Source organism: Ictalurus furcatus, chromosome 10 (assembly GCF_023375685.1).
Source record: "Ictalurus furcatus strain D&B chromosome 10, Billie_1.0, whole genome shotgun sequence".
NCBI classification, from domain to species: domain Eukaryota; kingdom Metazoa; phylum Chordata; class Actinopteri; order Siluriformes; family Ictaluridae; genus Ictalurus; species Ictalurus furcatus.
Genome location: NC_071264.1, coordinates 3,213,013 through 3,227,295, shown reverse-complemented (window position 1 = coordinate 3,227,295; position 14,283 = coordinate 3,213,013). Strand labels below are relative to the sequence as shown.

The window sequence follows — 14,283 nt, the reverse complement described above, 5'->3', positions numbered from 1 at the left end:
CATTGATACTGGTACTAGTATTAGGTATCGAACTGATACCATGCTTATTTGTTCTTAGATGCACCAATACCAGTTAAAACCATGAGGTAAGGCTAGTGTACATGATGAACTCATGAGATGAAGTGACAGTGATTTTGGAGATATATAATAATGGCAATCAAAGCGAAGCAGACAGCAAACTCTGCTCTGTGAAAATATCAAGAGGAGGTAGTACAGCATCCTCCTACAATACAAGTAACCTGGTAAAACAACTTAAATTAAAACATCAGGAGTGAGGATCGCTAGTGACACACAACAGCAGAGAAACATAAACTAGTGCTAAATAATATTTTCAGTCATGTCACTAGTTAATACAAAAGGCCATTTCACACACAAAAGACCCAGGGAAATATATTTTTATTTATTTTATTATTTTATTTTACCACTGAATTTGCTATGCTACGATGAGAATCAGTAGCGTCTGACTGATATATGACCAACTTTGAAGAATCTGGGGTAAGCCTACCATTAATTTGCATGTTGATGACATCATGTTGATGATGTAGAGAAAGACTATTAAAAGTATCAGAGTTACAGTCAAATCGATTTGTTAGCCTATTTACACATCCGTTTAAAAATATGATTTTTTTTACACACCAGTCTCTACTTTGTTATAAATATTGTATATAACATATATAAATATATAAATATTGATTTATAATGTTATAATATTTATGATTTATGATTGTTGCTTTAATTCATTCTAATCAGTGCCTTTTAAATGCATTGAACACCAGGCAATTGAGGTCTTCCAATTGTTAAACCTACTTATTATGTTAAAGACTAAACAGTAATAACTCGCTCAAACAAAAACAATAGAGTAAAGCAGTTTATTGTAAATGCATACAGTTTAAAGAATACTCTGAACTAGTGGTTTGACAAATACTGGTATGATGATGTACCAAAAGTAAAGAAAGAAAGAAAAAAGAAAGAAATTTTTAACATTTTAAATTTTTAAATGAAATCAGCATTGGTGTTTAACAGCCTTTTTTACAAGTCTCTAGCCACTGTGGACACAAATTTTATATATATATATATATATATATATATATATATATATATATATATATATATATATATATATATATATATATATATATATAGATAGTACAAAAAGCTGTTAAACACCAATGCTTTTTTCATGGGCACTTACTGTATATGTTATTACGTTTAAAGCTCATTAATCTTTCCTTCCTTTTTATATGTGCAAAAATCAAACATGTCTCCATTGTTCTGTTGGCAGCCAGTACTTGAGCATGCAGGAGTTGTAGTAGATATCTTGCCGTCATCTGACTCCTATGCGCAATCCAGCAAAGGTGTTGTTTTTGTTCGGGTTTTTATAAGGTCCACACAGGTCATGTTAAGTGATTACTGAAGACAGCGGATCTGAAATGGTTCCGGGGCATCTGACATAAAAGCCATTTATCATCAATTTGTTGTTCAAATGGCTTTTATGTCAGTACTCACCATAATGCAGTCACATGGCACACGACTTGGTATATGGGGCTTAGCAATGTGGTCCTGTGGACTCAAACTAGGGGCTTTTAGACATCCATCACAACCTGACCCTGTCACTTAAATCCAAAGCCAAGGGACTCTCAGGAGAGAAACAAGGCCTGTGAAAAGATTTAGCTCCTTGGAAATGGTAAATTTCCAAGAAATTGTAGAATCTCTTTTCAGTGTGCCTGCTTGTAAATATTAGTATCCTAGAAAGTAGGTGGGGCAAGAAAATGGGAGAAGCATTGGCATTTAAAAGCAAACACTACAGCATGTAATGCACATGGAAGAGTTTTAGTTCACCTATTTCATGAAGTATTTACTATATTTACTGTTATTGCTTTTACTTTCATATTTGTAGATAATTATTGGGTGTATATCCTTAGATATGCACACACATACTTTGGTTAAAGTGAGATTATATGGCTGTTTGAACATGCATACTTCCATAAGTGTATCCATGAGTTAATCAAGTAAAACTTTGATGAAGTACAAATGCTGCTGATTAGGAATAAAAATGATAGTATATGATTATACCAAAATTATGATAATCATGGGTTGTCTTGTTAACATAAAGTAACTTATTCACAGTATGTCCTTACTGTTGTGAACTGAGGAGGTTTTCTTGATACATCCCTGTTGTTTCAGGTGAACTATTTTAATGAATCTCATGCCATTTGGGAACCCCTCATAGAGAGAGTTGATGATGGCAAACGCAGATGGAACCTTGGAATTGAGGTATTTTCCATTTAGTGGTTGAATTGTTTAATAACTTGTGCTTGTGTATATTGTGCATGTTGATGTATGTATTTACTTGCTTTTTGAGCTTTTTTTTTTTTTTTTTTTTTTTTGCTGTTGTTCCACTGTGTATTTTTTTTGTTTTGTTTCCTGTTTATTCTGTTTCTGGCTATGCATAGGTAAAGAATAACCCTGTTTGGGATAAGAGTCCTGTTCCTGGTGATGACTTCATAGTGCTGCCTGAATCTTGCACATCCATCAACATCTGCTCCAAAGACACCATGAACATAACATTGTCCAAATGCTGCCTGAATGTCTTTCACAACCTTACCCAGGTGTACATTTGATCTAAAACGAGCAAGATAAATATTACATAGTAAATGTTTTGTTGAATTTTCACATATTGTTATATCCTGTTAACTTGTGTTTGAATGTTAGGCTTTCTCAGAGGGCACTGTCTCCACATTTGATCACTCTCTGAAAGAGAAAGCTCCATTTACTATCCAGAATTCTCTTGGCATTCCACTGATCATCCAGCACAGTGTTAATCTGCGCTTGGCTGTCTCACCATCCCAAAGTAAAGTCCATGAAGTAGGAGTGGGGGAATCTTTGGATTTGGAATATTCTATATTTGATTTTTCAACACGAGTAAAATTGTCAACGCTGCAGAGACAGGAGAGCTGCCTTTTCAACCTTAGCATAGGTATTTGCATCCCCTGCATCATATTCTATAGTACTGTATGAGACACTAAAATATTTTCTTAGAAAACCACTGTCTCTGATTTACACTTAAAGATCTAAAAGACATTAAGTTTGTATTGAAAAGCCAAATTTCTCCTCAAAATCAAATCAGAAATGGGAAGTTGAAATTTCAAATTTGAGTTATTAGAATTGTGCTGTACATTTTTATATTCATTAAGAAAAGATTTTTACACCTGGGAGGAATGAACTGTTGTGAGCAAGCATCAAAAGCTACAAACTTGCTCACAACAAATCTCTAGATCCTCTTGTCAAAACATGTCCTTCAGAAGATAGCCATAACACTGGTTATGAGCAAGGCAAAAGTGGTAAATTTCTGCAGTTTATGAAAAAAAACTTGTTTCTCCAAATTGAAACTCGATGTAATTACTCCAGTTCTCAAAACAGAACTTTACTCTAAATAGCTTTACTAACCTACATCTACTATCCTTTTCCTGTTAGTGGCTCAGCTCAAAGAACACAGCTTCCAACAACCTTTTTGATAGCTCTGTTTGATTTCAGAGCAAACCACAGTATGGAAACTGGGAGCTGCCAACATTTATAGTTTACCAATAACGTTTTCGATTATCTGGTACTGTTGGTATTCACAGAGCCGGAGTATGTGTCCCTCCATTGGGTCTCGTCTTACCAATTTCTCTGTGCCCCCACTCAGAAACAGTTCTCCTGAGGCCCATGCCATGGACTTATGCTCTTATGCCTGGACCTCCTGGAGAATGGCCACAAACTGTGTGCCTGCTACCTTGGTATCAACCTAATCAGCCACAAGCTTTCGAAGAAAGCTCAATTTGCAGTGTGGTGTGGCTGGCACAGTCCACATTGTTGGTAGTGTGCAATCAAACCTGAAGTCCGCCCTGTGTCCCTGGGCTTTTCTTTGGGCCTGTGGCCAAAGAAGCCCTAGGGAAGAGTGTTCAGGTTTTGGAAATACAAAGCCAAAAGAACAAAGTAGACTGGCCATATATTGGTAATACTAGTAGGTTACCAATGGCTGAATCAAAACTTTGATGTCCTCTGAAGGACCACAGGCCTTGTAAGAGTTGCAAGCATACAAAACCATGCACTCAAGGCCCCAACAAACACCCTAACAAACACCTCTTGTCCATGCTGTGGGTGAGCCCTTAAGTGGTGCCACCACTTGAAAAGAATCAGTGATAGGCAGGTGCTGTCAGCAGGATGCTTTGCAGCCAAAAGCACCACCCATTGGGTAGTGACTACATGCAAACTTCCACAACCACCCTTGCGCTATTGCACATCACAGACATCACACTGTTTGAAAGGAAGATGGGAGAGAGCCACAATGTCTGATCCAAGTGCCTTTGAGAATGCAGAATTTGTTGGCTGCAGCCATAGCAGTGGGCTGCTGAGGCAGCTTTATAGAACCACTAAGGTTAAAAAGCACTATATAAGTGCAGACCATTAACCATTTAACTAAGGAGCAGACAAGGATGTGACATCCACCGCCTAGTCAGATGGTCTCTGTTAAGACAGGGCAGCTCCATGTTTTTTTCCCCATGACAGATGAACCAGCCATCCAGTCGAAATAGTAGAGTGTGTACTGGACATAGCAATGAAAGCTTAATGGGGTCCCCACCACGGAACACTGTGAGGTCAATAGAGGGGTGTAACACTCTTTGTTCCCTGCAGATATTGCAGAGAGCCATCGCTTCCGGGTATCGCACCGTGTAGTCCTCAAGAACTAGCACAAAGTGATGCCCGCATGAAATCTAATGGCCCAACGAGGTCCATGCCAATTCTTTCAAAGGGGACCTTGATTAATGAGAGTGGGCACAACTGTGATTTTGGGGTGGCCAAAGGATTCACCAGCTGACATTCGCAACATGCCGCACACCACCTGTGAACATTGATGGCCAATAGAAGTGGGCCATGAGATGGCCCAGTGTTTTAAGTGCCCCCCCATCAGATTATGGTGAGCTGCCTACAGTAATAATTCCCATTGTATCTTCGGAACCAACAACTGGGTCGTTTCTTCCTGCGTGTGAGTGTCCTGCCTCACTTGTTATAGCCTATCCATAATAATTACCAAATAGAGGTTGGAGAGCAGAACATTAGGCTGAATTTGTTGACCATCGATTACTTTCACTTGGTTGAAGGTGTGCTGGAGGCTCTCATCACGCGACTGCTCATTGCGGTATGTCCTGGCTCATATCGGGGCGGCCTGTGGCACATCGGGGAATCGGACCAACGCTCCCATCTCCATCTTGTAACATTGGTCCTGGAAATACCCAGGCTCCTCACAATGCCAGCACAATGGCCCAGGCTTTACTCCCACACTTACGGCTTCGGATTCACCCACCTGGTGGAGAGAAGAGAGATTAAGGATAGAGGGGAGGGACAGCACAGGTTCAGATAGCTGGTCTTGGGGGTATTGTCCTCTGTCTCCATAGAGCAAGTATGGGGAGAAGGTGGGGAGAAGGTGGGGAGAAGGGGGAGAGGTACGAGAGTGAGAGAGAGGAAGAAGGAAGGGGCTTGCCTGCCCCTGGATATGATGCCAAGTGATCCTCTGCCAGCTGGACCACCTTGTCGAGCGACGCCGGATGGCAGCACTGGACCCACTCCGCCGTCCCGTCCGGGCGATGAACTGCTCCAACACCATGAGGTCAATCACGTCCTCTTTGTCTGGCAGGTGTCCCGGAGCTTCTGGGTGAATGCGAACAGGTGGCCAAATTTGCGAAACATCAGTGAACGAATGAACGAATTGCTGACGAGGCCGACTTGTTGCAAAATCGCCCGTTTCAGGTAGTTTTCATTTCGTGTAGTCCGCCATATTGGCGACCAGTAGGCTTCCACAAGCGGTTATCAAAAGTTGGGCTTTGCCAGATTAGAGTAGCAACAGGCAGGCAGCCCATTGACCCTCAGGCCAGCCCCATGCCATCATGGAGTGCTCATACAGCTCCAGGAATGCTTCCAGGTTGTCCTGCTGTCCCATCTTGGCAAGGTTGACATGGGACAGAACCATGCTGGCCATTGGGGCCACAGCTGGAAGACCGGAAGACCTGCTGGACCAGGCCTTTGAGCACCTGCCGGTCCGCTGTCTGGGCATCGAGCAGGTCCTTGATCCACTGCTCCTGGTTGCAACACAACTGGAGGATGGCCTGATGCTGGGTCTGGTGGAGGTTGGAGAGGGACGTGATGAGGTCGGCCAGCAATGAGGTTTCCATGTCGGTGTCTTGGTGGAAATGAGGAAGGCTTGGTACAACTTAAAAAGGCGCTTTATTTTCTCTTTCCATATATTTTAATCACTTGCAAAAGGTGGCCAATGCAGTCCATCCAGTAGTGAGAGAAACAGGCCCCATTTTGGACCACGTTGGTTTCATGAACTCTGCTGAACTCCTGCCTCCCAAATCCTAAAAACATGCAACATATGTGGATTGGCTACACTAAATTGCTTCTACGAGTGTGTGTGTGTGTGTGTGTGTGTGTGTGTGTGTTAGTAACAAATGATAATAGTTGTTTGTTTTTGGCAAATGTAAATGTTTTCTGTTAAAGTGATAATATACTCTATCTGCAGTGCCCACAGGCTACAGTGAGATCTCTAACATTCCTGTGGATAAGCCAGGACGGAGGCTCTATAATGTGCGGAAATCCATGCTTCAGGAGTCTGTCTCTGTACTACTGCAGATCAGTGCCTCAGAAGGCAACAAAGTCATCACACTGCGGTCCCCACTACAGGTAAATAAATGTATTTCACATGCAAAGCTAATAAATAGATTACTGCTTTGATATTATATCCAAAAATACTAATATTGCTAATAATTGAGTTAATTAGTGGGGACTAATAAATAGGGTCTCACTTGGGAACTATTCATATGCCCTTATTTTTGGATGTTATTAGCAAATTAAGCATACGTGGAAGGTAAGTGAACTATCTTTTCAACTGTCTTTGGTAAAGTAAGACATTTGATGACCAGAATTACCAAATCAACAGCTGATCTGACAGTAACGTTGCTTGTGTCTTATATTTTTGTTCATCTTTTATAGATTAAAAATCATCTCTCAGTGCCTTTTGCCATTTTGAAGTACTCCCCTGATGTAGGAGGGCTGCTGAATGTTGGAGTTGCTGAACCAGAGAAAGAGTTTCATGTCACGCTGGACTCTTACAGGTATGCATAGAAATACATGCTTTTGTTAGATTTTTTGAATTGAAATTAGAATTGAAATTAGAGATGCAACATACCCAAGGCCAATAAAAAAAACATAAGAGAAAAACATGAGATAAAAGACAAAACACCTTGACAAATATATAATCAAGGACAGAAACCCAAAAACATCATGAGACCATAAGTAAGCAAAATCACATTGAACTGATCTTAAATGATTGAATCATAATCATGGAAAATATTTCACAGTACCATTCAAATACCCAGGATCGTTATTGTTCCAATACAGGCAAAAATGGTGGATTGGATATCAGAGAAAAACAATTAATTTGATCTGATCCTGTGCCAAATGGAAAGGATTGGAACTTGATATGTTTGCATATAAAGGCTTGAATATATTAGATATAAGATTAGATTTGTTTTTATTTATTCTTATATAAATAAAAATATGTACTTATACAGTATACAGTGCTGTGAAAAAGTATTTGATCCTGATTTCTCCTGTTTGTGTATATCTTGTAATAAATTGTTTCAGAAATTAAAACAAAATCTAAGATAAAACAAAGACAATCTGAGTAAACACAAAATACAGTTTTTAAATGACAATGTTATTTATTAAAGCAGAAAATTTATCCAATATCAACTGGGCCTGTGTGAAAATGTATTTGCCCCCATAGTTACTAGTTTTCCGAATCTAAGTCCACCGCTGAATGGTTCAAAAAAAGCAACATAAAATTTTTGCAACGGCCTAGTCCAAGTCCTGACTTGAACCAGTTGAGATGCTGTGGCAGGACCTTAAACGGGAAGTTCATGCTCGAAAACCTTCCAGTGTGGCTGAACTAAAGCAGTTCAAAGAAGAGTGGGTCAAAATCCCACAGAAGAGCTGTGAAAGACTGATCTCCAGTTATCTGAGACATTTACTTGCAGTTATTGCTGCTAAAGGTGGCACAACTAGATTTTAAGTTCAAGGGGGTAATTAGTTTTTCATAAATAAATAAAAACTGTATTGAGTGTTTACTCACGTTGCCTTTGTTTTATGTTGTTTTTCGTTTGAAGAGCTAAAACTATTTAGTATGAGATATACAAAAAAAAAACTGAAGAAATCCAGATGGGTGCAAATACTTGTCACAGCACTGTACCTACTGTATATTTATACTATATTATATTTGCATTTTTGTGTTAAAGCGGGGGTTTTGGGTAAAATGTATTTTAGCATTGTATGTTTTCCTGTATTTTCCTGTGTTTTTGTTAAAAAATATTTTAACGTTTAGGATTTTTTAAAGAAAAAATATCAGATGGGGTATTGATATTGGCTGATAATCAAGGTTGTACTATCAGTACTACAAAAAAGTGGTATCATACCATCTCTAATATAGTGCTAATATAGTTAAATAAAATATTTACTCCAGTCATGCAGTGCATCCTGAAGTATGGCTGCCTGAAAGGAACACTTTTTAAAACTTTCAAATAACATTTTTTTTTTTTTTACCTAAATGAGCTACCTCTAAAGGTGAGTGAAATGATGACACTCAAGTTTCCATGGTTCCTCCAGACCAGAAACAATCTTAAATATAGCAGGAGAAACACTACAGTCCAGTCTGAAAGGCCAATTCATTTTTTTTGCTATTAACTGAAGACATTTGGATTTGAGATCAAAGTATAAATATCAGATGATAGATCAGAATTTTCATTTCCTGATATACATACATATATATATATATATATATATATATATATATATATATATAATACACACACACATCTAGATGTGTTAAACAACATATAACATTGCACTTTTTGTTTGAACTCACCCATTTTTAAGTGATCAAAAATATTGGAACACATGACTGACATGTGTTTCTTGTTGCCCAGGTGTGCCCTGTTATATTGATTGTTTAAATAATTAATAGCTCTGAATATCCACTCTTGGTTTGAGCCCTACACTGAAATCCCTAACAAGTTAATTGTACTCAATTGATTGTCATTTTTTTTGTAAACACGGAGTCATCTCTCCTACTCATGATGAACACTACACCGATACCAGCAACAGACAAGACTAAGCCTTTTGCAATTATCTACCAATCAGTGCATTAGTTAACTTGTTGCCAGGTGGAACTCCTTGCATGGCCAATTACATCAAAGAAAGACCAGAGTGAGCTACTTTAATAAATGATGATTTTGAGTTCATAACACTTGAAATATTAAGTTTATGTATTTTGTAGTTAAATAAGTTAAACTAACTTAGATTTTTTTTATTTCTGGGTCCAAAACAGTAATGTTTAGTCATGATTCCTTGAGTGTAGGTTTTGTCTGTGAAAACTGCATTTGTTGTTAAAAAAGGATAAACCAACATGTAGACCAGAGAGCTGACTATGAGAGAAAAGCAATCTATTTTGAAACTGTGAAAAGAGGCAAAATTGATCAGAGGCTTTGCACAAGCATTGGGCATAGCCAATACAATTTGGACAATTTGGAATTTCCTGAAAAAGAAAGAAACTACTGGTGTACTTGCAGCCAGACAAAAAAAAACGTTTTAAACTGACCAAGTTAATCACCAGACCATAACCCAACTGAGTTCCAATACTTTTGCTCTCGTAAAAATTGGGTGTGCTGCCACCAAAGATACCATGCTCTAATTTGTTTAACACGTCTAGATGTAAGTATCAGGAAATGAAAGCATAAAAATTCTCATCTATCATCTCATATTCATCTTTTTTTTTCAAACCCAAATGTCTTCAGTGTTAAGTAAAAACAAAGGAATTGGCCTGTTGCAATACTTTTGGATGGGACTGTATAAGTTACATTTACACAAGTGTGCAAACCTCTAGGTGTGTGAAACCTGTAAAACAAAGTCCTGTTATGGGTTAATGCAACAAATTTTGTCCAGGGAGCTTAGAGAATAGAATGAGCAACACAAATCAGTCTAAGAAAAAGCTTACATGTTATTTATATTAAATAGCCTAATTATATCTAATTATGTATTCTGATATAGATGTCAATTGTTCTTGATGCCTCTTGGACCTTTTGAGGGCCAGTATCATGAGTCGACTACATACATTGCGTGGAAGGAGCAGATTCATATGAGTTCAGAGGTGCGTTCCATGCTTCAGTGCCCAGCAAAGGACAGCAGCTTACGGCCAGTTGTCATCAACACACTGGCGGTGCCAGACAATCTGTGTCACATTGATAGCCACAGTGAGGAAGAATGGGACCCTGCCTACATTATCCACCTGCACCCAGCTGTTTCTCTTCGAAACCTGCTTCCATACTCCATCCGCTACCTAATGGAGGTATGTGGCATTAATAGCACAATATATTAAAGCAGCAGTACAGAATTTTTTCCTTTCTATCGCCATCTCGCTTTGAAATATAAAATTGCAAGTTACTCGCAGAGTTATATTTTTTTTTACATGGGTTGTGCTTAGGCACTGCTCCTCTGCGCGGCTTTATCTGATGGTATGAGGCATACTTATCAGAGTTGCCAAGTCCGCTTATAATACACAACTTTGGGCTTCTTTTTGTCTGAAGTCACTTGAAAAAATCACGGGTAGTGGGTTGCAGTTTTTTGGCCTTGTTTTAAAAAAATGTGTCAGTGCATTGGGGAAAATAGATTTTCCTATCAAGAAACTGTTTTTTATTTTAACATTTATGGTTGCTATTTTCCTCAATGTATTGACACTGTCCACTCACAGCATCACAATAATACAGTGCTGTAGTGTATTTTGCCCTGCCACAATTATTACAGATTATAACAAAAAACAAGCATAACATACTCATATACTAATAGTAGTTATGGTTGTAATGTAATCTCCTTTTCTATCTCCCCAATCATGTTCTGCTCGCAGGTGATCAGAGATGAGTGGATAGTGCCTGTCCTCCATATAAGCTTTGTTGCCATTTGATGATTTTTTAAATTAAATAAATTGTGTTTTTGCTTTTCAAACTGCAAGTGGTTTCAGTTTAATATGTTGCGGGTTCATTTATTGAGTCTGTTTACATTGAGGACGTAACAGGCTATAATAATATTGGTCTTGTTTTTGAAGCTGCAGTTGCTTATTTGTCTCGTGAAACTTGTCAACACTGAGGTACACATTCGGGTTGTATGTTAGCTCCAATACTTGACAATGGAGGTGGCGCAGATACGGTTTTCTTGGAGTAGAGGTAAGTTGCTCTCTCTCAGCTAGCAGAAAATAAGTGTATAATAAGAAAATAATTTACCACATTGACCATAGCAAAACAAACAAAAAAAACAACATAGCAAACTTGATACCTAGCTGAATCAATCAAACAAGTGTGCTAATGTTTGCTAGCTAGTTATTGAACCACTGAAATTATTTACCTGTTCAGCAGAAAAAATGTCATTTCTGCATCATTATTCAATCCCTTCTTATCTCAGAGTTTTCACCACCTCTCAAAAGCCATGCCTATATTTATTCTCATTTTAGCACAGGCTCTGTCGCTTTCCCTTTTTGACTGCAGGTCTCCGCAGTTTGAGGTTTCTTTATTTTGACATTTCTTGCAAAAAATCAGACCCAACAGCTCAAATTATAAATTATTATTATAAGTTTACCATTGCAAATTGAGGTAAGGTAAGGAGACACTGATTTTTTTATGTACTTGCTCAATAATTGATTTTTGTTCATTTTTAACCAAAAAAAGTTCGGTACTGCAGCTTTAAATATCTTACTTATTACTCATAGCACCAACACCAACTGCATATGCCACCCTGGTATGCTAGAAAGCCTTTTTATGAAACATCAAAATTCATCCATTTATAAAACATTAACTCACCTATTAGCCTAATTTCTCTGTATTCATTCTCACTGTTTTGTTTTTATTACTCCCTCTCTGTCCCAGGGTTCAGCTGATTTTGAAGATCTACATGAAGGCAGCACAGCCGATCTGCTGAATGCGAGTGTCATGGGTGAAATTATAGAATTAGTGCTTGTGAAGTATCAGGGTCGCGACTGGAACAGCCATGTCAAGATCATCCCGGACATGCCGGAGTTATTCCCTGTCTGCTTTACTAGCGACACCAGCGAGAAGCTCACTGTAGACGTGTATGCATATATGAGCCACATGGCTGGACGACTCATCATTTCCATCTTCAGCCCATACTGGATCATAAACAAGACAGCCCGTGTGCTGCAATACCGGGCTGAAGACATCCATGTCAAACACGCTTCTGATTTCCGAGATGTGATCTTGTTCTCCTTCAAAAAGAAGAACATTTTCAGCAAGAATAAAGTCAGTATAAAAAGGCCCAAACATTTTTTTAGATTGTGATCAAACATTATTATTAATAATAATAATAATAATAATAAAAAAGCTTAACTTTTAACTTTGCTGGGGGGAAAAAATCAGTAAATAAATTCACTCTTGATTTGCAGTTCCCAACATCCTTAAAGTTTCAGTTGAGTTGTTTGAAAAGTTATTTTTATATTTTACCTTGAGAGAAATTTGAGGTTTGAAGATAAAACAAGGGATGATAAATGGTTCCTATAAAAATACAAATGTATTCAATAGATTTAATATATAATATGTGTTTGCTTTTGTTGAGGATTTTTTCCCCATAATATGTTACATAGCTGCAGCTTTGCGTGTCCACCAGCTCCTGGTCAGATGGCTTTTCTCTGGATACAGTGGGCAGTTATGGGTGTGTCCGTTGCCAAGATAAAAACATGGACTTCTTGGTAAGAATTTGGGGCTAGATGTTTAAATTTAAGAGTGTGTATATGTAGACTCAACCTTTTTTTTATTTATTTATTTTTTTTTTAAGGTGGAAATCAGTATACAATTAAGCAGTTTTAACCTGACACGGATTGTGACTATTAGCCCTTTCTACACTCTGGTGAATAAATCCTCCTTTGAGCTAGAAGTAGGGGAGGTGCAAAATGACCACAGTAATGTCAGCAACAAGTGGCACTATATCTCCTCCACAGAGGTTTGAAAACCTTTTAAATGTGAACTTTACAATTGTACCCCTCTCAGTGAACATGTGACTTTATGAAGTATTCATGCTTGGTGGTAGGAAAATGGAGCCTCTTCTCAGCATGTGCATGTTTGTATTTTCTGCAGTGTTTGCCTCTGTGGCCAGAGTCTAGTACAGAGAAGCTGTGTATACGAGTAGTAGGTTCTGAATTGTCCTCCAAACCCTTCTTCTTTAACAAACAAGATAATGGAACTCTGCTTTGCATGGATCAGGTAAGCATGTTTGTGTAGTGTAAGGGTTTACAGTGCATTACAGTGCATTATTTGCAGCCATTATATGAACATTTAAAAATCCGACACAGAGCCATGCACATTCCATTTGTTTTTTCTTTCACTACATGGTCAGACTAAAAGTTTCACTCTCACTACGGAAAGCTTTATATAGAGTTAAACCCAAAGACCAAAAAGACTTGTTTTTTTTCCTTCAGTATGGAGGCATCATAGTGGATGTAAACATCTCAGACCACTCCGCTGTCATCAGCTTCACTGACTACTATGATGGAGCAGCTCCTGCTCTGCTGGTGAACCATACTCCCTGGGTTACCATCACAATCAGACAGAGGTTAGCACCCCTCACTGTGTCTATAACAGCTTAATGGGAACACAAAATATATGAAACTCCTCTAATGCCTTTTTGTTGCCATACATTTGCCTTTGTGTGGGTATGTAGGATCTCAGTCTTTTTAAATAGAGTAATCTTTATACTCCCCAACTAACGTTGTAATGAGTCTCTTACATTGGTCCCCTGATGCACTGTCACTGTTACTGATGCTCTGCCTTCACCCTTAACATTTTTTAAGTGCTATTGTGGGCTGTCTCTCTTCTCTATCACACCTTTATTTATTTATAAAGAAAGAATAACTCTTTCTTTATTTTGGCTGGGTACATGTCTCTTGCCTTGTTTTTGGTATAGTGGCTGTGAGGCATCCTGTGAGTTGAAACCAGGTGAGGTTCAGCTCTTTGTGTGGGACAACCCTGCAGGGGTGCGGAAGCTGTGCTGGACGTGTCAGGGCCATAGCGGAGAACTAGACCTGATCAAGGTGAGAGAAAAATACTCATGGCTGTATAGTTCCTCTCACATGATTTCTTTTATAAGAATGATTGAGTTAATGCATTAAAATATTATCAAAAGAAACAAAATAAA

The 14,283-nt window shown here is 38.4% G+C and overlaps 1 protein-coding gene across 3 annotated transcripts in view; it reads left to right on the top strand.

Moving 5' to 3' along the window:
• The window catches only part of vps13c (vacuolar protein sorting 13 homolog C), a 132,501-nt gene that overhangs the window by 69,942 nt on the left and 48,276 nt on the right, over positions 1–14,283 (top strand). For all 3 annotated transcript variants that reach the window (XM_053634878.1, XM_053634877.1, XM_053634876.1), the window contains 12 exons: positions 2,185–2,274; positions 2,454–2,609; positions 2,713–2,977; positions 6,560–6,720; positions 7,030–7,151; positions 10,141–10,438; positions 12,006–12,395; positions 12,737–12,841; positions 12,928–13,092; positions 13,227–13,352; positions 13,568–13,701; positions 14,053–14,179. In XM_053634878.1, coding sequence (XP_053490853.1) covers positions 2,185–2,274; positions 2,454–2,609; positions 2,713–2,977; positions 6,560–6,720; positions 7,030–7,151; positions 10,141–10,438; positions 12,006–12,395; positions 12,737–12,841; positions 12,928–13,092; positions 13,227–13,352; positions 13,568–13,701; positions 14,053–14,179 — 2,139 coding nt within the window. The remainder of the gene's footprint in view (positions 1–2,184; positions 2,275–2,453; positions 2,610–2,712; positions 2,978–6,559; positions 6,721–7,029; positions 7,152–10,140; positions 10,439–12,005; positions 12,396–12,736; positions 12,842–12,927; positions 13,093–13,226; positions 13,353–13,567; positions 13,702–14,052; positions 14,180–14,283) is intronic.